This window comes from Nicrophorus vespilloides, unplaced genomic scaffold (genome assembly GCF_001412225.1).
Source record: "Nicrophorus vespilloides isolate i.1.1-1 unplaced genomic scaffold, Nicve_v1.0, whole genome shotgun sequence".
NCBI lineage: Eukaryota > Metazoa > Arthropoda > Insecta > Coleoptera > Silphidae > Nicrophorus > Nicrophorus vespilloides.
In genome coordinates, this window is record NW_017100085.1 from 556,034 (window position 1) to 577,554 (window position 21,521).

Consider the following 21,521-nt stretch of genomic DNA (forward strand, 5'->3'; position numbering starts at 1 on the left):
AAATTAAATATAGAAAATTATATCAAAGTAAGAAAAATTTTCATAATATAAAAACCGCAATTACTTTTACCCCTATCGAATACTATTAAAATATTATTTATATCAATTCAATGTCGATTATAAAGTTATAAATAAAATATTCATAAAAATGTATTCTTTTTTACACCTCAATACAGTAATATAATATTGAGTATTTTTGATACTCAGCTAATTCAATCAATGTGTGGCTATGCAACCAAACTAACATTTGAATAATCCCATATATATAATTTTGTTATGTACACTTTACATAACAAGATATGTAGCTGCTAACTTTTTGATACAAAAATAAACAAATATATAAATAAAGAATTTTAATTGATAAACCTTTTACTTGAAATAAAGTAGCAATTTCCATAATTATAATTAGGGGATTTGGTTTTCCTTGTGTTTATTGACTGATTGTCAATATATGCGCAACCAACGCAACTAACTTCAGGTGAGTTTTCTTTAGCATGTATTAAAGTGACAGTGATTTTATACATAAATGCGAACAAAACAATTTATAAGTGATTATTCTTAAAGAATAATGTGATAAACAATAACACAGAGAGTGTAGTATCAAGTTTATATAAAATGGAAGAGAAACCCAACATTGAAATAGTCTACATGGCTATATCTGCATTATACAACAATCCAAACAGTACAGAAAAAGAGAGAGCATCACATTGGTTAAGGAATTTTCAGAAATCTGTAAGTAAATATATTATAATTAATTATCTTACTATCTATAGGAGCAACGAAATTCTTTGATTCCTCCTTACTTTCATTGATTTTATGAGTTTAAATTTTTGTGTATATTTTGTTTATATTTCAATATGTTTTAATTATATTTAATTATTATTTTAGGTGCATGCTTGGACATTAGCTGATGAAATACTGCACCATAAGAAAGATTTGGAGTCATGTTATTTTGCAGCTCAGACTATGAGGTCAAAGATACACTATTATTTTCACGAGCTTCCAATTGAAGCTCATGGAAGTTTAAGAGACAGCCTGATGGATCACTTAAGTAAAATCACAGAGGGAACCAATTCCATTATTGTGACTCAGTTATGTTTGGCATTAACTGATTTAATATTGCAAATGTGTTCATGGGAACATGCAGTTTTAGATTTAATTAACAGATTTTCACAAAGCAATTTGTGGCCCTTACTTGAAATATTTATTGTTCTTCCAGAGGAGATTGAGAGTCGATCATTGAGGTTTGTTTTTACCATATTGTCTGCTGTGTGCATTTATTAAAATATGTGTATTTTTAATAGATTAGGTGAGAATAGGAGGCAACATGTTATGGATGATTTGAGGTCTTGTGCTCCCACAGTCAACAACTTCTTGAAGCATTGCTCGAATATGTATTGCAATAATTTGCATGATAATGTTCAGATAACTTCTAAGATTATTAGGTGTTATGCATCCTGGATATCAATAGAAGCTATTTCATTGGATGATGTGACAGATCATGTTGTTGTAACAAATTCATTGATGATACTCAGCTACAAACAAGAGAATGCTAAGTGCCTCCCTGTATCTAATACTCTACACGATGCTGCAACCAATGCGATTTGCACGTTGCTGAAACGACTGGAAGTCAACAACAATCAACAGAACATCGAGAGTTACTTGTGCAACCACATCTTGGAGCTTGAGGTGCCATATCATTTGAGCGTTGCAAATGAAGATATTGAGAAGTCGATGAACTATTGCCGCATTTTCACCGAGCTGGGTGAAACGTTCCTATGTAAAATCATTTATCAAACTACGGAGCAGTACCAGCATCAGGCGATCAAAGTCTTTGATTTGATTTTGATGTGCGTTGGGCATCATGACTATGAAGTTGCAGCAATAACATTCAATCTGTGGTTTTTGCTAAGCGAGGAATTGTGCCAGAAGAACAGCAAACTTCTGATCGAAATGTTTAGGCCGTATATAGAGAGATTGGTGACTGCACTGTGCAGACACTGCCAAATGGAACCGGACTTGGATGGACTGTTAGAAGATATGGACGATTTTAAAGATTTTAGAGGAAAAGTCTCAGAGTTGGTTAAAGACGTTGTCTTTATTATTGGAAGCGCGTCGTGCTTCCGATACATGTTCATGAATCTCCAAGGAAACAACGTTACCTGGGATATAACTGAATCTGCATTATTCATTATGCAAGCCGTTGCGAAGTATATTGTACCGTAAGTTATTCTACGATCCAGCGATTCAACAAGATTTATATTTAATTATTTTAATGAATTTCTAGGAATGAAAATGAAGTAGTTCCGAAGGTAGTCGAAGCAATTTTGAACATACCTCCGAGCACGCACATAGCAGTCCGTTATACGTCCGTGCTTCTGGTCGGAGAGTTGTGCGAATGGATCGAAAAACATCCTTCGACCCTTGACCCGATTCTGAACTTCTTAGTGAACTGTTTGTCCGAGCCAGGCATCGGTCCGGCCTCTGCAACCGCCATCCAGAACATTTGCGCGGCTTGCAATGAGCACATGTCCAGACATGTTCCGGTCATGTTGCAACTTTTAAGACAGGTTGATAGTTTTGCTATCACCAATGACGCTGTAATTGGTTTACTCAAGGTAATGACTGATTGCACACATCTGTATTATGGTATTATATATGTATTTTTTTTAAATTTTAGGGTGTTGCTGCAATCATTAGCAAGTGTGATTTGGATGAAGTGACGCCATCCTTAAGGGATCTTTGTTCGCTGCAAGTGAATCCTTTGAGCGAGTTAGTTGATAATAATATAGCGACTGTGCCTAAGACAAAGGCAGACCCAGTTTTATGGCTTGACAGATTATCGTCGATTTTTAGGAATCTGGTAATCCATGTTGATAACGGTAATTGCTGCGTTTATTTAAAAATTTCATTCGAAGAGTTAATCTAACTTTGGTTTTATATTACAGATGTGATAAATCCGTGCAAAGTGGTTGTGTTGGAAGTCTGGCCGGTCATGTCGAAAGTCCTCAACAAGTATGCAAGTGAGTTGCGTATAATGGAGAGGTCCTGTCGTACGGTCAGATTCATGTTACGTTGCGTTAGTCAGCAAGTGAAGGAACTGCTGGAAAGTCTAGTGGGCCAAAGTGTTTCCATATACGCGATGTATAAACATTCGTGCTTTTTATATTTAGGAAGTATATTGGTCGACGAATATGCAACTGACCCTACCTGCGTTCAAGGTTTATTGGACATGCTGGAGGCTTTTATAACGCCTACGTTTGAGTTATTGCAAGAGAAGGAAGGTCTAAGGAATCATCCGGAAACTGTAGATGATTTCTTCAGACTTTGCGCTCGTTTTCTGCAGAGATCGCCTGTACCCTTTCTACTCAGTCTGACTTTACCTCTGATCATACAGTGCGGCTTGATGTGTTGTTCATTGGACCACAAGGAGGCCAACATTTCCGTGATGAAGTTCTTCTTCGAAATCATCAACACGGGCAAGATTGCTCGCTCGCACGATGATTTCCCGCAGCGGAAGCAACTTGTCAACACGATAGTGTTGGAGTACGGACAGCAGTTGGTTGACAATTTGGTGCAGGCTAGCGTCTTCTCACTGCATCCCTACATGCTCTCCGAAGTGGCCGACGTTATTGTGGAACTCCTTAGATATAATAGGGATTTGTCAAGCGAATGGTTAGCCATCACTCTGCAGGGATTGCCGAAGGAAGGAACGGGTACTATCACGGTGAAACAACAACAATTGACGGATGTACACGCTTCCGTTGTAAAGTAAGTTTTCAAAATTTTCTATAAGATATAAAAAAAATATCTAAATAATAGATCTGTAATCAAATATTTCTCTCTGTTCCAGGTCAGATACATCTAAATCTGTAACGTACGCGCTGAAGGATCTGGCACGTCTATACCGATAGTAGAGTTATTGATTTGTTATGTACTTTTTTTTTGATGTATCTCACGGGTTTTATTTAAGAAAATAACTACGTTTCGATATACTCCACATGAAAACTGTGAGACGCGTAATCCATGGTTGGAAATCAAAAGTAACAGACATACACACACACACTTGTTTCATAATGTAAAAAGAATATTGTACAGAAACATATATAGTTTGTATTTGAAGTCTCAAAAACTAATAAAACGAAAGAAAATATTTTAATTATTTATATATATATAATATGGATTAACATATATATATGTTTTTTTCTTCTTTTGTTATGCAGACACGGTACACTGAGCAAATCAATTTTGTGTTCATTTTTGAAGATGAGAAAATCTAGTCCGAATCGTTGCAATGAATGAAGAAAATCCTCCGTACATTTACACAAATATTTATTTATCGAACTTTTTTCAGTTTTAACTTTTAATCGTAAATTTTTGTTTAGATATTACTGTATTTAACTAAAGACATAATTAAAAGTAACTTTATGAACTGAATCTCCAAGTATTAAAGTAGATTGCGAATTATTTTGTTTCAATATATTGAATTTATTATTTTCATTTAAAAAAATATATACAAACAGTAGTTGCATCTTTAGGTTGCAATTAAATTGTGAATAAGGTAAGACGAAATACAATTTTATAGACTTAAAGAATTTTCAGAGGAATTATTCAATATCACATAATTTTATACGCAAATTACAGGTCAAGAGGATGTTTAGATAACATTTATTTTGATGACTATACAAAGTAACTATGCTTCAAAAGTTAAGAGGTTGGAAGATTTGTTAAAATGCTCGGAATTTTTAAAAACATCCATGAACATCAAGTTGTGTTCGAGATTCGGATTTTTCAATAAAATATTCAAAACAATGATGACGGACAAATGAACATAAAAATAAATAACAAATTTATGAATAAAGTATATAGATTAGTAAATTAGTTTTCGTTAAGATAAATAGTTTTGACGTTACTTATAGCATAAAATTAATGAAAAGGATCAATTTTTAATTAATTTATTTTTTCGTTTAAATTAGTAATTAGGTAATTTTAAAATTTAGAAGTGATTTTAAAAAAAGTAAGATTTATAGAGCGCCTTTATTTTCTAAAAATATAAATAACAGTGATTACACATTTAAACGATATAAATATATATACTTTTATATTAAATAATACTATTCATATTTAAGTAAATTAGGAATTAAAAGTTTTAGTACGTACATGAATAATACTTCTGCAGAAGCAAATATAAACAATATTTATAATACAGATAGTAGTATAATTTGTTACCATATTATTGAAGCTTCCTTAAGGATTGGTGAATAAATACGTAAGTAACTCTGGAGAGCTCATCTCTTTCTTATACTTGTGCACAATCTCTTGCACTTTCAATCGCCTCCTGACGTGTGGTGGTTGGTAACTGGAAATTAAGACAACATATCAACTTGTTGCAAAGATATAGAATATTAAGATGCTTTACCTATCAGAGTCAAGTCGTCTTCTTCTAGACATATTTAAAGCAGTTTGTCGCACCAGAGGAGCAAGTGCTCTTCTACTCACAACCATTCCATCGATCAATGGACACGCCAGTCCCACGCGACTGGTTGGACCACGCAGATGCACTCTGATTAAGCCTGTAGCCATCAGGTAGAGACTGATCACTAATATATCAGATACTCTGGTTTGACCAGTCTCCAATCCAGTGTTCATACATTGAACCATATCGTCTAAGAAACGTGATTAATTGTTGTTATATGTGAAAAAAAATAAACAAAAATAAATACCCAATGGTAGTTTCATATAATCCTCGTAACTCTCAAGCCATACGACCATGATCTTCGTGTTGGTGTGCGGATGCAAATTGCATTTAACAGCAGGCCGTCTCAAAGGAACCGACTGCTTGTCCAGATCCAAAGACAGTATCCTTTTCTCCCTGCTCTTGTCATTGCTGTCTGAAAGATTCCTCTCAAACCAATCTGTCACATATACAAGTTATTTTTTTTAAAGTTATATTATTAAAATATTCGAATTGATTACTTGATAAGCTAGCCGTGTTGAGCATCGCATCCTCTTGAGAATTGCTGGGCAATTTGATCTGATGAGGGATGACAAAGGCAATTTCCGAGAAGGAATCCGCCCAATATATAACCTGATTCTGAAGATCGTACAATTGTCCCGCATTTGTTGTGGTTGCGTTAGCCTCATTAGTCACGTTCCAACTAGTGGATGCATGTCCAGTCCATCCTAAAAAAAATATCATTTCAAAATTATGATTAAATGTTTGACTTTTTTTAGGTACCTGGATGCTTGTTAACATTGACAGTCCAACCTAAGGACATGATGAACTTGATAAAGTACGGAGATAGATTCGAATCGTTCGTCACGTTAGCAATGATGTCTTGTAAACTGGTTTGCTGAGACTTCACGTAAAATAGGTGTACCGTGTCACAAGTTCTTGGGCTCATGTTATCCAGCAACTGGAGGTCTTTACAAAAATCCGAAGAAGTGTTGTCGATGGCAATCAGAGACATTCCGAAATCTTCCTGCTCCAGATACAGAGTTGTTATTTTTGGCGATAACAAAAATGATTTAAATTTACCTGTAGATTATCTTCGAAGTGCAACAGACCAAAATGGGAAAGAAAGAGACGCGACGTTTGAAATTCGTGGACTATCGATGGTATTGTGCATTCGGCTGGAGCGGATTGATCCTGCGATAATTTTTCTTCCGCGTTCGCACTGGATTCGAAATAGTCGCGTATTTGGTTGATCTCTTCAGTTGCAGTCTCATCCCCCAGTAAAATTGCATCCAAATTAGGAATCGATTGATCACTATAATCATCCAATTTCAGTTAATTTTTAAAAGATTTCTTATAACAAGATAAACTTACACTTTACACTTCGGTACTAATTCGGTGGTGTCGGGGAAGTACTTGTGCTTGGATTCGTGCTTAGGTGGTATATCTTCCATAACCACGGGTCTTCCCATATTTGGGGCATGATATTTCGTGCCGGATTTGTGCCTGGGCAGATGTCGCAGTTGCATGGTCCAAGCATGTCTTCCGAATGGTCCTCTGATTAAAAGAGTTATAGTTGGTTGAGGATCCTATAACATACCAATAACGTGTTTTTATATTAGTTAATTCGTAGTAATAACGTATACCTGATCATTTCCAAGTGGTTCTTCTAGCAACGCCAAAATGATGGAACCTTCAGCAACGAAGTATCGGAACCTCTCCACCGTCTTTTCTTGACTGTTGCAATCGTTCGGCCAAGAATTGCAATGTTGGAGAAGAGAGGCTTCATCCAATAATGAACTTATGGATTCCGGACCGCACTCGTTCGGAAAATAGCCGACTTGTTCCAAAATGTACGTGAGCAAATTCTCGGCTGCATCTCGAACTCTCATCGAAGCCGGCTTAAGGTCCTTATCCTCTTTCATCATGATCTTTTCGCTGCGTTTCTTAATAGATTTCGACCCGGAAATTCCCAATTCGGCTACCTCAAGAACCTATCAATATCAGGTAATATATTATAAATAAATCTTACTAATAATTAATTTAAATCAGTAGATGATTTACCGTTTGTAAACACTCTTTATCTTTAAGCAAATACGAGTGTTCCAAGAGCCAAATGGAACAACATTGGAATGCAGCAACAATGGTCGAATGCAGATCTTTTGAATGGGAAGGCGGTGGTCTCGAGCATTGATGTTCGATGTAATCGCACAGCCATCTCACTGCTCTCTTGCACTCCAAAGCATCTATTCACAACAAATATTAACATCTAAATATTAATACTGTATGGGAATAATTTCACCTGATTCTCTGATATGGATTCTGGCTAATCCTGATAGAAGTTCCAATGCTGCCAGAGAGACGTTCAGGTCTGTCTTCCAAGAAGAAATGAGCCGATGACACACGAGGTACGTGGCGCGAACGAAGAGAGCATGTGCCGAGTCTACAACGAACGAATCCGAATAATCAAGCATTGTCTTTCAGTTTGTAAGAGTCGAATCGAATGAAAATGAGGCATTAACATACCTGTTGCTTGAATTTCCAAGTCAGGACTTAGTAAGTGATCTGAATATGAGCTGCTTTTGGTACTTGATGTGTCCGACACTACAGTTTTAAATACAACACAAAATAAAAAAAAAATAAACAAAGCCAACCAACTCTAAAACAAAAGTGCGATCAGAGCAAAACATAGAAATGTTAAACGATACACACGACAATGGATATATACAAAAATATGAATTTCTGGGTGCCTCTGTGAATATAAATGAAAAATTCAATTAGAATTTGCTTTTTGCATCCAGAAACTTGAAATATCTCTTGCCTTAACACATTATATTTCTTGAAATGAAGAATTTTAATACCATATTGGTTAGGATTAACTAGAACAAGCACTCCATTTTTATCTGTATATGAAAGAAAATTGCGAATATTGTCAAGATAAAATAGAAGTACTGATTCATCGTCCAATAATCTTTAATTTCAATAATACGAAGTCGTGGAAGCGCTGCGGTGATTTCTCTCAGTGCATAAGAATGAAAAGCCAATATTTTGTACACCCAAGTTTCTCGTTCTCATCCATTAACATAGCGAAAGTCGAAAAGAAGTGCGGATTCCTTTCGCGCAAACACAAAACGTATAAAATAACACTGATATGAATGAACAAGAGACTTTTGCAACGGGGAAATATTACCGGAACTGAGGAGATTCGATGAAGATTCTGCGGATGGTTGGGTCACTTGTTCGATCTTCTCGTAAATCTCCGAATCCTGAACGCACAAAAACAAACCGCCGAGCAGCATGTGCGTGTTCTGCGGATCAGTCTCCACCTGTAAAGCGTTTATAACAAGGTTCATTATCCTCGGTTTCAATTGTCCGAAAGTCACTGGTTTTTCCTTATTATCTGAAAGTATAAATACAAAACATCAATCAACACATTCTCTTTTCCTGAGCAAAGCATGTAATTACTTGTGTTAATCAGTGTTTTAATTGTAATATTCTGAAAGTGTAGCGGAAGAGCTAGAATGGATAATAGTATTTGCACGGAAGATTTCCGGAGATCGATCTTGGCGATTCCCTGGGTTAAATTCAGGTCTTTATCGGGAAGGACCAGTTCCAATGCTCCGATGAAGGCCGGAATCAAGATCATGACACCGTCCAGGTCTAATCTGAAGAGATCCGCGGAATGAAGAAGGATTGCGACTATGGTTTCACCGCACTCCTTGCTCGCCGGGACGGCTAAACCTTGCTGCACGGCCAGATAAAAACGAGCCAAATACAAGGGGAATATCTTTTCTCCGGTCTTTTTCGAGCACATTATTCTACATAGGGTTCCCATGGCCTCTGCTTTACCGCTATTGTACTTATCGATGGACAGATTCGACGGGATGTCAAGCATTTCGTTCATCGATTCCATGGGTTGCGAATAGTTGAGATTTAGAGAAGTCTTTGTATTATCGATTATGATTGAATTGGGCCGTTTGCCACTTTCGTTGGCGTTCTCTGAAAAAATAAAACGTTGATTTTTGTTGATAGACCAATTATATTATACTGACTGTCCGTTAAATCGGATCCGACGAAAGCCGCTTGGAAAAGCCATTCTCCGAATAAATGTAAGATGCTATTACACGTTGGTCTATCTGGTGATAGCTGTATGCGTTGTTCATTGCCAATCGAAGTCAAAGCTATACGAATATAGATTAGTTTTAACAATAATTTGCGATTATAATAAAGTTACATGGTAAACTAGACGTTGATGATGGTCCTGAACTGGTGACAGAAGAGGTTGTTGCACGGATATTAAGTGAACCGATGAGAGAACTCCTAGAAGCGGCAGCTGCTCATGGAATATTTATATTAGTAATGATTTCATTGTTAATATAAATAGATGGTAACCTTTAGAACTGGAGGGAGCTACACTGAAACTCTTCGCTAAACGACGTTGCGTGGGAGGAGTCGGCGACGATGTGACGTTATCGTTAAACCTTTCAGTAATAGGAGGTTCCCAGACTTGCGCTATCCCTGAAAATGCGTTGCAATGTGCATTTGCTTGTTACCCAATTACCTAAACATGGAACATACCTAAAAAGGCATCAACCTGACTGGCGATTCCTTTCATAGCCTTCGAAAAAATTAACGGAAGTGCTTGCAAAGACGGATGTTGGCATGGATCAACGACGCCTTGCGTTCCGCTGATGGCGAATTGCAAGAATTTCTGCGTCTGACTGATGACTTCCGGTTTGGTCAGGTTCACCGGATTCCCGATTGTGTTCAGAAATCTATACCAACTCTGGGCGATGCAATCGTTCGTCATACCAGATGGAATGATGTCATCATCGCCTGCGAATTAATCAATACTGTACAGATTTCTACCAACTGGATACACGAAGCTTACTTATTTTCAGTTCAGGAAAATTCGGTCCGTACATGAAACCCAGCAGTTTCGAAGTCAGCGCAAGGTTGATGCGATTCCACTGTTCCACCAGGGCTACCCTGTGTCTCCAGTTCAGACAGTTCTCCCTCAAAGTCTTCCACAGCGGTGGAGTTGGAAAGTTGTTCGCGCAAGCCAACAGCCAGATTTCAAAGAGCACGCTTAGAATCCGTTCGCAAAGTTGATCGGCGACGTCATCTTTGACCGTCGGCGGCGAGAGCAGCGTATCGTTTATTGCCAGAAGGAAGAGCAGCAAGGCTTCCCACGTGGATTGATCCATGGACTTGGATTCGTGCGCTATCTGCTGTAAAGTTCTCAGCACCCGATGGCACAACACTGCCTGCCTATTAATCTTATCAATACCTACAACAGAAGAGGATAATGAAAGTGATGTCCATAGGAGAACAGTGTTGGTCTGAAGAAGTAAAGTTTACGTCAAACTGTGAATTGCCATACCCAGATTATCCTGATATAAAAAAGGCCAATCTTGTAAAAAGAATGTGCACATTAGTGAAAATACATGAACGGTGCAAATACAGATTAGCTGCGGACATACCTTCGCCCTTCCTCGGAATGAATAGGTAATGAAAGTGTAGAATCATCTTCCTGGCGTAGGTGTTTGGATCGTCGCAGATCGGTTTCGGCACGCAAACCTTGGGGATCGGTAGCAACGCCGAGAACCATTCGCGATAGATGTTCACGCAGTCCTTGATGACTTCGTGCTCCGATAATGGTAATGATAACCCATAGCATATTACCTCCATGCACCATTGCACTTCTTTATTAGATACTAATTTGCTCGGTTCTGCTGCCTGCGTTAAACCTAGATTGCTGGCCAGCAATTTGACTATGTTCAGGGTCGCATCCCGACTAACCGACGGCTCGAACCTATCCAAGACACTGTGGTCGATTGTGCCAAAATTTTGCACTAATCTGCTGAGAGAAGTCCATTCGGAATACATTCCCTTGTCTTCCTTATTTTCCTAAAAAGATCAATCATAATCCAGTAATCTAAATTTTAATAAGCTATAAATTAAAACATTTCATTTTTATCCCAAATAATATATACTAGTAATTATTAATTAATAAAATTACGAATTACATGGAAATTTTGAATTAAGCTCAATAAATATTATAGATATTAAAGCCAAAATACTAATAAATGAGATACATACATCAGAAAGCATATTCACTACTAATGGTATTACTGCCCACTAGATCATATTACAATTATTTTTTTCTTCATTAATAAACACATGAATAATTAAATTTCTAAAAAAATGAATAATGACTACAAGAGAAAGCCTATTAAAAATATTTCTATACATATTTTGTTAATAATGTTACAGCCTACTGCATATACACTTAATTTGTAAATACTTAATGCTAATATTGTATACTTCCTATTTACTATTTGATAGCTTACTTTTAAATTAACCCTATTGAAGAGACCCAAATTCATGGGTACTAGCGAATATTGGAAGGCTATATCGTTAATAAATAGAGTGAATATTTAAATATCACTGGTAAACACAGAAAACACTACATATTACACACAACAATTACGAAAGATACATTATTTTGACGCGTCGTGTTGACGTTTGTCAGATGTCTAGTTTGTCTTATTGGATATCTACATATACAAGCAGTGCATCTACAACTTTTCTTCAGTTGTTATAGTTTCAATTTTACTTAGAATATAAGAATTTTTATATTTGTATAATTGGAAAAAATACTATAAAACATATTAAAAGATCAATAATCAATAAAGAACTACATATTTTATAATAAATCATGTTATAAAATAACGTTAGATAGTTCCTATTTACTCCTGATCTTTTACAAATATTTTATTTCATCCTTACAAATTTGGCTTCATTTTTAATCTGTTAATGTATAGAAAATAGATGATCTTGATTAAATGTTGATGAGCACTGGTGTATACACTTCTCAATAGTATAGGCAACTTTTATATCAAAAGTCAATTTGTGACAGATGTCATGCACTTACCACTAGATTTATAATGTTTATAATAATTAGACTGTAATAATTGTTGTATCAAATATGTTTATAAATGATCCATGCGGTATATTTTGTATACTTTTCACTTACTTCTCCATAATATATGCGGACTATGTAGTAGTGAGATGGATAATCCTTCACACTATGGCTGAAAGGTATGGATTTTGTGTATAAATTGGATTAAGTGTCTAATTGGAAGGTTCGTTTCAGCATCTGGGGTGCTTTCAACGCAGTTTTATTCAATATAGTTATTTTACTCTTAAGTATATCACATTTCAAAGCTGTGGTGTGTGATCCTGGCAGTATACAGCTGCCACAGAGTAGGATAGACTTCTCAGACATCAACTTGGACTCAGGTTTGTTATTCCCAATCAATGAAATCAATTGCAACAGATCATGTGTGGTTTTCAGGAGGTGATAATGCTGATTGGACTATATGTACAAGATGTGAGACTTATCGTCCACCAAGAGCACATCATTGCAGAATATGTGAGAAGTGCATAAGGAGGATGGACCATCATTGTCCATGGATTAATAACTGTGTGGGCGAAAGGAATCAGAAATATTTTATACAATTTTTAATATATGTTGGTATGTCAGCTGATAGACAATTTTATGGCTCTGGAAATTGTGTTTTGGAATAACGAAATATCGCATGCATTTTGCAGGTATTTTAGCAGGGCATTCAATTATATTGATAATATTCGCATTGGTCAATTCTTGCGTTGACTGCGGCCTCGACGTTGTGGTGCAGCAGAGGATAGTGTAAGAGAGAACGTCCATCATATGAGCGGTTTTATTATTTTTTTTTTCATTTTTTTTTAGAACGCATTGTGTTATTTTGCTGTTGGAGAGCACGCTTTTCGGTATATTCTCGTCGGCGATTTTGTTCGTCCAGATTCAATCCATCATCTCAGATGAAACCTCCGTCGAGCAGGTCAAGAAGCAGGGTCCTTATCGACCTCACAAACCGAAAATGGCCTTACTAACAGAAGTCTGCGGTCGGCAACATCCAATAATGTGGTTGTTACCATGCAGTTCAACGCCTAAGAAATTTGATACTCCTCTCATTAACTATCATATCTAATAACAAATTTAACTATTTTTATACGAAATAGCTGGAGTTTTTTTACGTAAGTATTATTTGTTTATGTTGATTATTATTTATTGAAAACTACGGAGATTAAGATAAAGCAACGCATATTATTTATATAGTACACTTTATATAATAAAATACTTTAGTCATTTTTTTTGACAAGACTATTTTGCTTTTGTATTTTACTGTGCATTTACTTGTACCTTCTATATATATATATAAAATAATATGTAAAACTAACAGTTTTGCTGTGAAATAATTGCATGAATCGATTGAACGAATTTTATACTTGATATACAGATTTTCTAATTGAAAATTACGCATTTGCTAAATACTAATTATTATAAACTTAGACTCATGAAAGTTTTCTTAAATATTTTTTTTGAATAGATATGAATTAATGAAATATAATGTATACTCAATATAGTTTAATTATAAAAATGAATTTAAGTCACTAACTCAAAATATAATTTAAGTTTTATATGTGTGTACTTTTAGGAATGTAATTATCACAGGAATCGAATATTCACGTGTTTAAATTAAAATTGTAATTCTTATTTATTGTTATTAAAGTGTGCTCAAACCAAGATTTTCTTTGATATTTTTCGATTTACCTGCAAATATGATTACCAAAATTACCGGTAAATTAGAAGTGATTCATATACGATTCGACATTTAAATTCTCATTAAGAACTGGATCTGAATATTAAAAAAATGTGACTTGTCTGAATGGTTTTTCACTTATTTGGTATTTGTAATTACTAATTATTTCTTTCATAGAATTTTGTTTTGTTTTTTATTAAGTAAAATTAAAAATTGTTAATGTATTAATTTTTCATAAAACACAAGGTTTTCAATTAAAATTACCGGAAAACCGGTTTTTTATACTAAAAATATTGAAATTTGGATGCCCGTATTAGTACTTGATAATGAAAGTATACTTATATACAAATTAAGAACAAAACAATTTATTTCAAATTGCTATTAGTTCTAATTGCAGAGAATTGTAAGCTTTTCTTTGTTTATAAAATTGTTATTCATAATAATCCATGATACAAAAAGGAAAATAAATTTAAGTCTAATGTGAAAGTAAAAAATATAAGTTTATTTCATATATATTTCTTGAACCAAATAGTAAACAAATCGAGAATTAATCTGTAGGCAGATAAGGCTTAAGATGTGCTGGTGCTTTGCTTTTATCAAAAATTTGCTTTCTGACGCAGGTGACGAACGGCGGCAACGAACATTCGCACTTCAGCTCGATCCTCTCGTAATTGGATTTGATTTCGACCTCTTCGAATTTATCCCCCAAATTGAGACTCTCCCCGTGGAATTTGCATTTCAGAGATCCGCTTGGTTTCGTTGACTTCACGATCTTCTCCTTGCCGGTGCCTGAAAATGCGAACTTCAAAGATTCCAAAAACTCTTTCAGATCTTTCATGCATTACGTGGAATCCACTCGAAAGGGCAGCAGTGATCTTTGCCACCGTACACGGCCGCGTAATACTTTGAGATCTTGTCTCCGCTTCTAATTTCAGCACTGCAAGTGTCCTTGCGGCATATAGCTCCAAGATCGTCCTTGAATTTCTTATCGCAAACGCAAGTGGTGCATTTCTCCTTAGGATGATCGAATTTCTGACCCTCCAAGTACTCCTTTCCATCTACAACGCATTTGTGGAGATTCTTCGAATTCGCTGTAAACAAACAAAGCAAAACAAAAACACGATTGATGATAAAAGAACATGGAAAATGCAACTCACGGCAGATATTTCCAATTGCGCAGCACTTTCCTAGTTCGTACTTGAGACTGCAACCGGGCAATGGCCAACTTCCCAACCATTCTGGGCAATCCAGAATGGCGCAGCGGACCTTCGAGCTGTAACATAAACCTGCTGAATGTTATGTTCAAATTTTTGTTGATAATTTTGTTGTTACGTTCCGATGCAGGTGCAAGCCACGTTGCAGTCAGCGTAGGTTTCATCAGCCGGAAGGTTTTCGTGAGTGTTATATAATTTGCCATGGTACAAGCACTTTCCGTCCGGGACCTGTTCAAGATGAGAGCAATCATAGGATGAAGGACAGGTGGGGTGGGCGTCATCGAAAATCGGTTTACACTTTAGATCCTCGTAGATGAGGCTGTTCTTGTTGCAGGAATCACCTGAAACGTTAACCAATAGAGACAAAAAAAATAATGTTTACCATCTATCTGACCTTTAACACCAAAAGTAAGCAGCGATAACGCGGCAAAAATTGCCTTTATATAAACACTTTTAATTATCATTTCGTACTAAAAGAGTTCAACGCTAAATGAGCAACGCTGCGTTTGCCGATCATCTTTATATACTTACACAGCGTGCATTTTTTTTTACAAGCAGATAGTAACAGAATAATGAAATTAAAAATGCAGATACTTGCAATTAAAAATTGTTTTGCAAAAGAGAAGCAGTTATGGTGACTACGCCCCGGAATAATCATTTAAAAACGTTATTGTAGAGTTTGTATGTTTCTTTTTTCATAAAATATATTGTTTAAAAAACGTTTGATAACTATGCACCAAAGGGTTATTGACCTTAGGTCTTTCTGTCCGGATTTTGTATTTATTACTTGTAAATAACAAAATTACGTACATGCATAAGGATTTGCTGGATGACTTTAAAGAAAGAGGCTAAGGTATAATACGAGAATACAATGATTTATCAATAATTTTGTATTATTATCCTATTATTGTCTTTCTATTGAATCATTAATGTTATATTACTAAAGAGTGAAATATATCTAATGTTTTACAAAAGAATAAAAAATATAAAAAATATTCTAAGTTTATCTACGTACCTTTCATAACATTTTGTACAAAAATTTGGATATGTTAAAAAAGGGATCAATTGATTATATAAGGTATTAAATAAATAATGCTGTGTTTGCTTATAATGTTTATTTACAAACAATGTTAATTAATTAGTTTGAAATTTTCATGTTGTAAACATCGAATAAGTTACGTAAACCTCACTTGTTTTCTCGGTTTCTAAGATACAGGGTACATTGCTATGGTAACGCTAACAGATTCTGTTTACTTTACTCTTATACATATTCTTATTTTTTTGGTTTATTTCCATTATTTTTACGCTAAAGCTGTAACTCTTGAACGCTGATTCTGGGGGGATAAAGAGGAAGATAAAAAAGAGAGACAGCAGCGGAATAGGGAAAATAAATATAAATCTGTGCGGAGAACAAGAGAGTTCTTTCCCCTTTTATTTTCTCTTAAATTTAACATTTAAGAAAAAAACGCCGAAATAACAGGACGGGTCAGGAATGTAGGACGGTGTGTGCGCGTTATTATTTTTTTTTAAGTTTGTGCGAAATATAGTTTCGGATTAGTGAATTAAGTACACCCATTACAAATATCTCTCGAATACAGATCGAGAGTATACACATTCTACACATAATCATCACCATCATAGGGCTTGGTTCAAATCGATCGATGCTCACGATGATGATAACATCTTCTTCTCCTCCTTCTCACTGTTTCCAAATGTGATGTGGATTTGTACCAAGTGTATGATGCTGGGAAATTATCTGAAAAAAAAAAACAGAGCATAGAAACGGCTTAAGTAAGTAACGGTTCTTGTTTTTGTTGTTGTTGTTACTTTATGGCTTTGTTATGAGAACGAAAATGGTTTAATATTCATGGAAGGTTGCACAAATTCGGGCCTCGAACCAACTTTCGGGACATTATCTTCAACGCGGCAGACCGATCCTCATTATTCGGATCACGTAAGCCGCGCATTGTAAAATTTACCAAGTTGTTAATTAAAGTTCAAATAGGAACGCGCAGTTGAACATTCGCGCGTAAAAACAAATGGTCGGATATCATCAGGTCGAGTACATTGTGCGTCTGCTCCATTGATTTTAAATTACTATGTACTTAGCAAATGGAAATACTTTCGCAGCGTCGACTGTGAAATCTCTATCACAGTTTTCAAAGACCTTTAGGGCTTTTCATAATATACATGCTTCATTATTATAACACTCAAGTCTGCATTTTCAGAAAATACATATACTTGATGCATTTTGTAACTTATATAATATTATTTCTTATTACATTACTACGTTTATTAATTAACTAATATTAGATTCATCCAACGTCATTTCATTGTATACACATGTTAAAATTACGCAATCAATTGTTGATTGTTGTTATAAGAAACTTTATTACATAACTTTTTAAGTAAAATCTCGCTGAAAGTTAATATAGAAATCGCAGATTGAGCTGAAGAATGCAAATGTGTAATGTTGGTTGCCTATCTCAATAAATGTAAGTAAAGCTGAAACGTTCAAAATTTCATAGTTAAATTCAATGAAACTAATATTTATTAGTTACTTAATTACTTTAAATGCATCTAATAAAGTCCTACAATAATTGAAAATGAAAATACATAGTGAAATTCATTAAGTTAACTGAATTTGATATGCTCATCTTTGTATTTCCAATATTAATTATGTTTTCAAAAGCTTTTGTTGTAGAAGTTTGATGTAGTTTTGATTTTATCGATATCAAAGATTTTTTAATAAGTTTATTGTATTTGTTGATAAATAAGTTGTAAACAAGTTTTAATAAATTTAAATATAACCACCTTAGTTTTACATGTTGTAACTCTCGTGTTATTTGATCAAAAGATGAGACGTAGAATTAGACCATGAGTACAGTGGTTTCAATATGGTTTAAACTACATTCATTTATTTGTAATATATGAAAGTATTCAAGGACTTTGCAAAATTAGGTGCAACAGGTGCTGTTAGACACAGAACCTATGAGTGGGTATCTGTTACTACATTGGATTCAGCATATTTTCTGCATTTTCTATAATAAAAAGTAATCCTGTATGATTTTATTCTTAAATTACTTAAATCCTTGTAAATAATACTTTTTGTACAAAGATGATCCACAGATTCGATCAAATTTTTAAATTAGTAATATTTTCTAAAATCTAATAAAATGAAAATGAAAACAAGTAAGCGAAATCAAATTGATTAAATATAACGAAATTGAACTAACAAAAAAAATACAAATTCGAATTCGTTTTCCATTTCGTTCATCTGCACAGCTTGTTCAACACTAGTTCAATTCGGGTTGACGATCGAAAGCACTTTGTTTCCGGCGCTGCGGCTCATTGAAAAGCGTCGCGACGCCCGAAAATAATTCCGGCGAAAACCGCTTCAGATTCGAATTTAATTCGCGCGAAACAAAGGACGCGGCAAAACAACAACAGCAGCAACAAAAAAAAGAGGGAAAAGAACAACAGCGGTGGGAATGGAAGGAGACTGAGAATTAATTAAATTAACACCAGATTTTAATTGCTTTCCATTGCTCCGAGCGGAAAGTATTTTATCATTTATGCTTTTCAGTTGGAACAACAACAATAATGCTGTGTGAAAAAGGGGGAAAATAATAAATTGGTTTATCCGATGATTTCGTGTTTGTAGTTGTTCATCTTCTTTTGAACCCTTTTGTGCTTTTTTTTTATTTTAGGGAAGAGAGAAGAGCGAGAGAGGTGTCACCATTTCGCTTCATTAGTTCTCGCAAAGTGCGCTTAAATTAATATTAAATTACGTTATATCGGAAAAGTTTTAATTGCGTTTCCGAAAAGGGCCTCCTGTAACTCTCTCTATGTGTTTTACGCGAGGCGCCCTTAAAACTCTCCAGTTTTCGCCAGTTTCGTAACATTACGTTCAACATGGATACTCTATAATCAAGTAAAATCGCATTTCTTTTATAATTATGTTTTATGACTTTATCAATTAGATTTTTAATTAATTAAGTAATTACTTAGAAAACTTGGATTTGGCAGATTGATAAAGTAGCGAGATAATTTGTAAATTATTCAATAAATTCTATAAATGTAAATCAATTAATCAATAAATTTGGTAACTATGTAAACTAATTGGTATTATATAATAGTCTCTTAGTCAAACCAATTAGTATGTAGTGTAATTAACTTAATCTATCCTAGTCTAACTTCATCTGATTTACTTGACTTCATTAACCTAACCTATTATGACTTCAGCTGACATACTTGACATAACCGCAATTAACCTAATCTATTCTGAGTTTATTTGATGATGTAAGTAAAGGTTAGATCAATACTTCACCTGGCTTATTTGTCATAACCTCAATTAACCTAACCTAACTTAATCTGACAATACCTCGACAAATATTTTCTGACGTAACATTTCCTAACTAAATATGACTTCATTTTTATTTAGCTTACATAACATAATTTGCCTTCAATTGATGTAATATACTTTAACTTGAACTGACATTAGTTGTCACAACCTAACAGTCTTGATCAAGCCTAACGGATTATAATATAATCCAACGTTATCCAATTTCAGTTGATCTGAACTCACTTAACTTAATACGACTTTACATAATTTCATCTAACTTAAAAAGTAGATAGTATTGTAGCTGATTTATCGAATTCTGTCAAATATATCAAGAAAGGATATCGATAAATCAGTTATAGAAAATAAAAATATTTTGAGAATCAAATGGAAAACTGTGTGGAAAATTGACAATTTCATTTAACGGATGGACGAAAATAAATTGATCGACCATTTGTTTCCATTTGTCTGCAAAAATCCTCGCGCAATTTGACTTGTAATTGACCCGATTCGAAGAGTATCGAAAAGGAAACTAACCGCTCCAGACAATAGACGATAAATTGGGCCCGAAGCTATATAATTATAAGGGCAACGAAGAGGAAGTGAAAGACACAACAAAAAAAAGGAAGAAACAAGGAAAAAAGTTAAATCTTGTTAATGTTAACAATAAACGTCCTGGTTGGTAATATGTCTCGGCGCAACAAAAGGTTCTCACCATTGTGTGTAGGGACGGGAATTATGAGCGACCGAAAAGTTTCATTTCGCAGGGATAAGATGAAGAAGGGACGGCATTTCGCGGTGGGAAAATTGCACGGACACAAAAAGAAGAGAGAAAAGCTAAAGACCGAACAGATAAAAACCAAAAAAAAAGTAAAATAATAGAAGAGTTATAGTATAATGTAAGATTCACCTCATGCTATGATTATTATTATTTGATGTTGTTGCTTCCGTAATCGTCGCGTTTGCTGCACCTTCGTACATTACCATCAACCCTCACGACATCCGTATTCAAGTTATGGTTTTGGCTGTGAGCTCAGGATGGGAAATATCACGTTTGCAGACATTGTAAATTAGTTTTCGGGGGATTGTGTCTAGTTAATCGCTCGAGACGTGAGCAACCTGTGCCATCTAGATTTTCTCTTTCCCCTTTGAATTGCTAACCCGAAGGTGCGCCAACAGAAATCATAGCGATTTTAATTAACTTCGCAGTGGTTTTACGCTCGCAAAATTGCAGAAAATAAAGAGAGTGCAGCAGCAATACACCTTTTATATCTAATTAATGGGCGTATTAATAACAGTAATGTGACGGGTTTCTGCACTACCGAGTCTCAAATGCGATTTTATGTATTAAAATGTTCAACTTCCGTAAATGTTAATTATTCACATACATAAGTTACTTTACTTTCATTTCACGTTTATAAAAAATAACACAATTTTTGTTTATCTCAATGTAATTATCATTAAACCAATTGAAAATTTATTTGTAAGCATAAAAATAAATACAATTTATATATTTAAAAAAAAAATCTTTAGGTCCCTTTCATTTTAGTAAAAATAACAATTTTTTTGTTTATATTTATGTAATTACATTGATCTTTCTAAGCAAATTTAGGTTTTTTGATAGAATAATGTAATTATAATGATTAATTACACTTTCATACAAAATGATACAAATTTAGTAATTATCTCTAAATTGATTTCAAAAATATTTGTGAAAATAAGAAAAAAAAATTCTTGAAAATTAACTTTTTGAAATTTCAGTTAATTATATTTTTTGTGAATTTGACTAAGATTTCTTTCATTATTTATGTTTTATTGAATAAGATTGTATTTGTGGATGCGCCGGGTAATATAGATTTAAA

The 21,521-nt window shown here is 34.6% G+C and overlaps 4 protein-coding genes across 6 annotated transcripts; 2 read left to right on the forward strand and 2 right to left on the reverse strand.

The window, feature by feature from the left end:
- Positions 1-466: 466 nt before the first annotated feature.
- LOC108567181 (transportin-3) lies at positions 467-4,043 on the forward strand. Its single transcript, XM_017927512.1, has 7 exons — positions 467-732; positions 889-1,244; positions 1,305-2,222; positions 2,288-2,618; positions 2,681-2,882; positions 2,949-3,771; positions 3,854-4,043. Exons 1-7 carry the CDS (start codon positions 616-618, stop codon positions 3,912-3,914), a joined length of 2,808 nt encoding a protein of 935 aa, XP_017783001.1. The 5' UTR covers positions 467-615; the 3' UTR covers positions 3,915-4,043.
- Positions 4,044-5,134: 1,091 nt separating this feature from the next.
- Positions 5,135-11,980, reverse strand: LOC108567159 (ral GTPase-activating protein subunit beta). 3 transcript variants are annotated; one of them, XM_017927468.1, is made up of 21 exons: positions 11,809-11,980; positions 10,939-11,365; positions 10,839-10,868; positions 10,347-10,745; positions 10,034-10,291; positions 9,848-9,973; positions 9,690-9,788; positions 9,508-9,636; positions 8,921-9,454; positions 8,646-8,855; positions 7,982-8,059; positions 7,758-7,898; positions 7,520-7,701; positions 7,102-7,449; positions 6,830-7,044; positions 6,539-6,770; positions 6,239-6,482; positions 5,977-6,183; positions 5,724-5,915; positions 5,420-5,666; positions 5,135-5,359 (listed from the first exon to the last, which is right to left on the reverse strand). In XM_017927468.1, exons 1-21 carry the CDS (start codon positions 11,842-11,844, stop codon positions 5,248-5,250), a joined length of 4,446 nt encoding a protein of 1,481 aa, XP_017782957.1. In that variant the 5' UTR covers positions 11,845-11,980; the 3' UTR covers positions 5,135-5,247. The 3 variants fall into 3 exon arrangements, with proteins under 3 accessions (XP_017782957.1, XP_017782958.1, XP_017782959.1); XM_017927469.1 differs by lacking the exon at positions 10,839-10,868; XM_017927470.1 differs by lacking the exons at positions 7,982-8,059; positions 10,839-10,868.
- Positions 11,981-12,405: 425 nt separating this feature from the next.
- LOC108567125 (palmitoyltransferase ZDHHC3) lies at positions 12,406-13,616 on the forward strand. Its single transcript, XM_017927398.1, has 5 exons — positions 12,406-12,559; positions 12,615-12,760; positions 12,816-12,995; positions 13,073-13,169; positions 13,230-13,616. The coding sequence occupies exons 1-5, from the start codon at positions 12,447-12,449 to the stop codon at positions 13,489-13,491; spliced, it is 798 nt and encodes a 265-aa protein (XP_017782887.1). The 5' UTR covers positions 12,406-12,446; the 3' UTR covers positions 13,492-13,616.
- A 966-nt stretch (positions 13,617-14,582) lies between these two features.
- On the reverse strand, positions 14,583-15,913 carry LOC108567123. The gene is made up of 5 exons (XM_017927396.1): positions 15,712-15,913; positions 15,436-15,658; positions 15,261-15,376; positions 14,949-15,194; positions 14,583-14,892 (listed from the first exon to the last, which is right to left on the reverse strand). Exons 1-5 carry the CDS (start codon positions 15,779-15,781, stop codon positions 14,651-14,653), a joined length of 897 nt encoding a protein of 298 aa, XP_017782885.1. The 5' UTR covers positions 15,782-15,913; the 3' UTR covers positions 14,583-14,650.
- Between the last annotated feature and the right edge of the window lie 5,608 nt (positions 15,914-21,521).

Excerpts from the sequence above, each read along its gene's own strand:
- LOC108567181 (XM_017927512.1), top strand. The coding sequence starts at position 616 with ATGGAAGAGAAACCCAACATTGAAATAGTCTACATGGCTATATCTGCA. Across the intron at positions 733-888 it reads TAAGGAATTTTCAGAAATCT|GTGCATGCTTGGACATTAGC; the intron begins GTAAGTAAATAT and ends TTATTATTTTAG. Across the intron at positions 2,223-2,287 it reads GTTGCGAAGTATATTGTACC|GAATGAAAATGAAGTAGTTC; the intron begins GTAAGTTATTCT and ends ATGAATTTCTAG.
- LOC108567159 (XM_017927468.1), bottom strand. The coding sequence starts at position 11,844 with ATGAATTTGGGTCTCTTCAATAGGGTTAATTTAAAA. Across the intron at positions 10,292-10,346 it reads TTTTCCTGAACTGAAAATAA|GCGATGATGACATCATTCCA; the intron begins GTAAGCTTCGTG and ends ATTAATTCGCAG. Across the intron at positions 6,184-6,238 it reads CAATGTTAACAAGCATCCAG|GATGGACTGGACATGCATCC; the intron begins GTACCTAAAAAA and ends TATTTTTTTTAG.
- LOC108567125 (XM_017927398.1), top strand. The coding sequence starts at position 12,447 with ATGTTTATAAATGATCCATGCGGTATATTTTGTATACTTTTCACTTAC. Across the intron at positions 12,560-12,614 it reads CTTCACACTATGGCTGAAAG|CATCTGGGGTGCTTTCAACG; the intron begins GTATGGATTTTG and ends GGTTCGTTTCAG. Across the intron at positions 12,761-12,815 it reads AGACATCAACTTGGACTCAG|GAGGTGATAATGCTGATTGG; the intron begins GTTTGTTATTCC and ends TGTGGTTTTCAG.
- LOC108567123 (XM_017927396.1), bottom strand. The coding sequence starts at position 15,781 with ATGATAATTAAAAGTGTTTATATAAAGGCAATTTTTGCCGCGTTATCG. Across the intron at positions 15,377-15,435 it reads GCTTGCACCTGCATCGGAAC|CTCGAAGGTCCGCTGCGCCA; the intron begins GTAACAACAAAA and ends TTTATGTTACAG. Across the intron at positions 15,195-15,260 it reads CGCAATTGGAAATATCTGCC|CGAATTCGAAGAATCTCCAC; the intron begins GTGAGTTGCATT and ends GTTTGTTTACAG.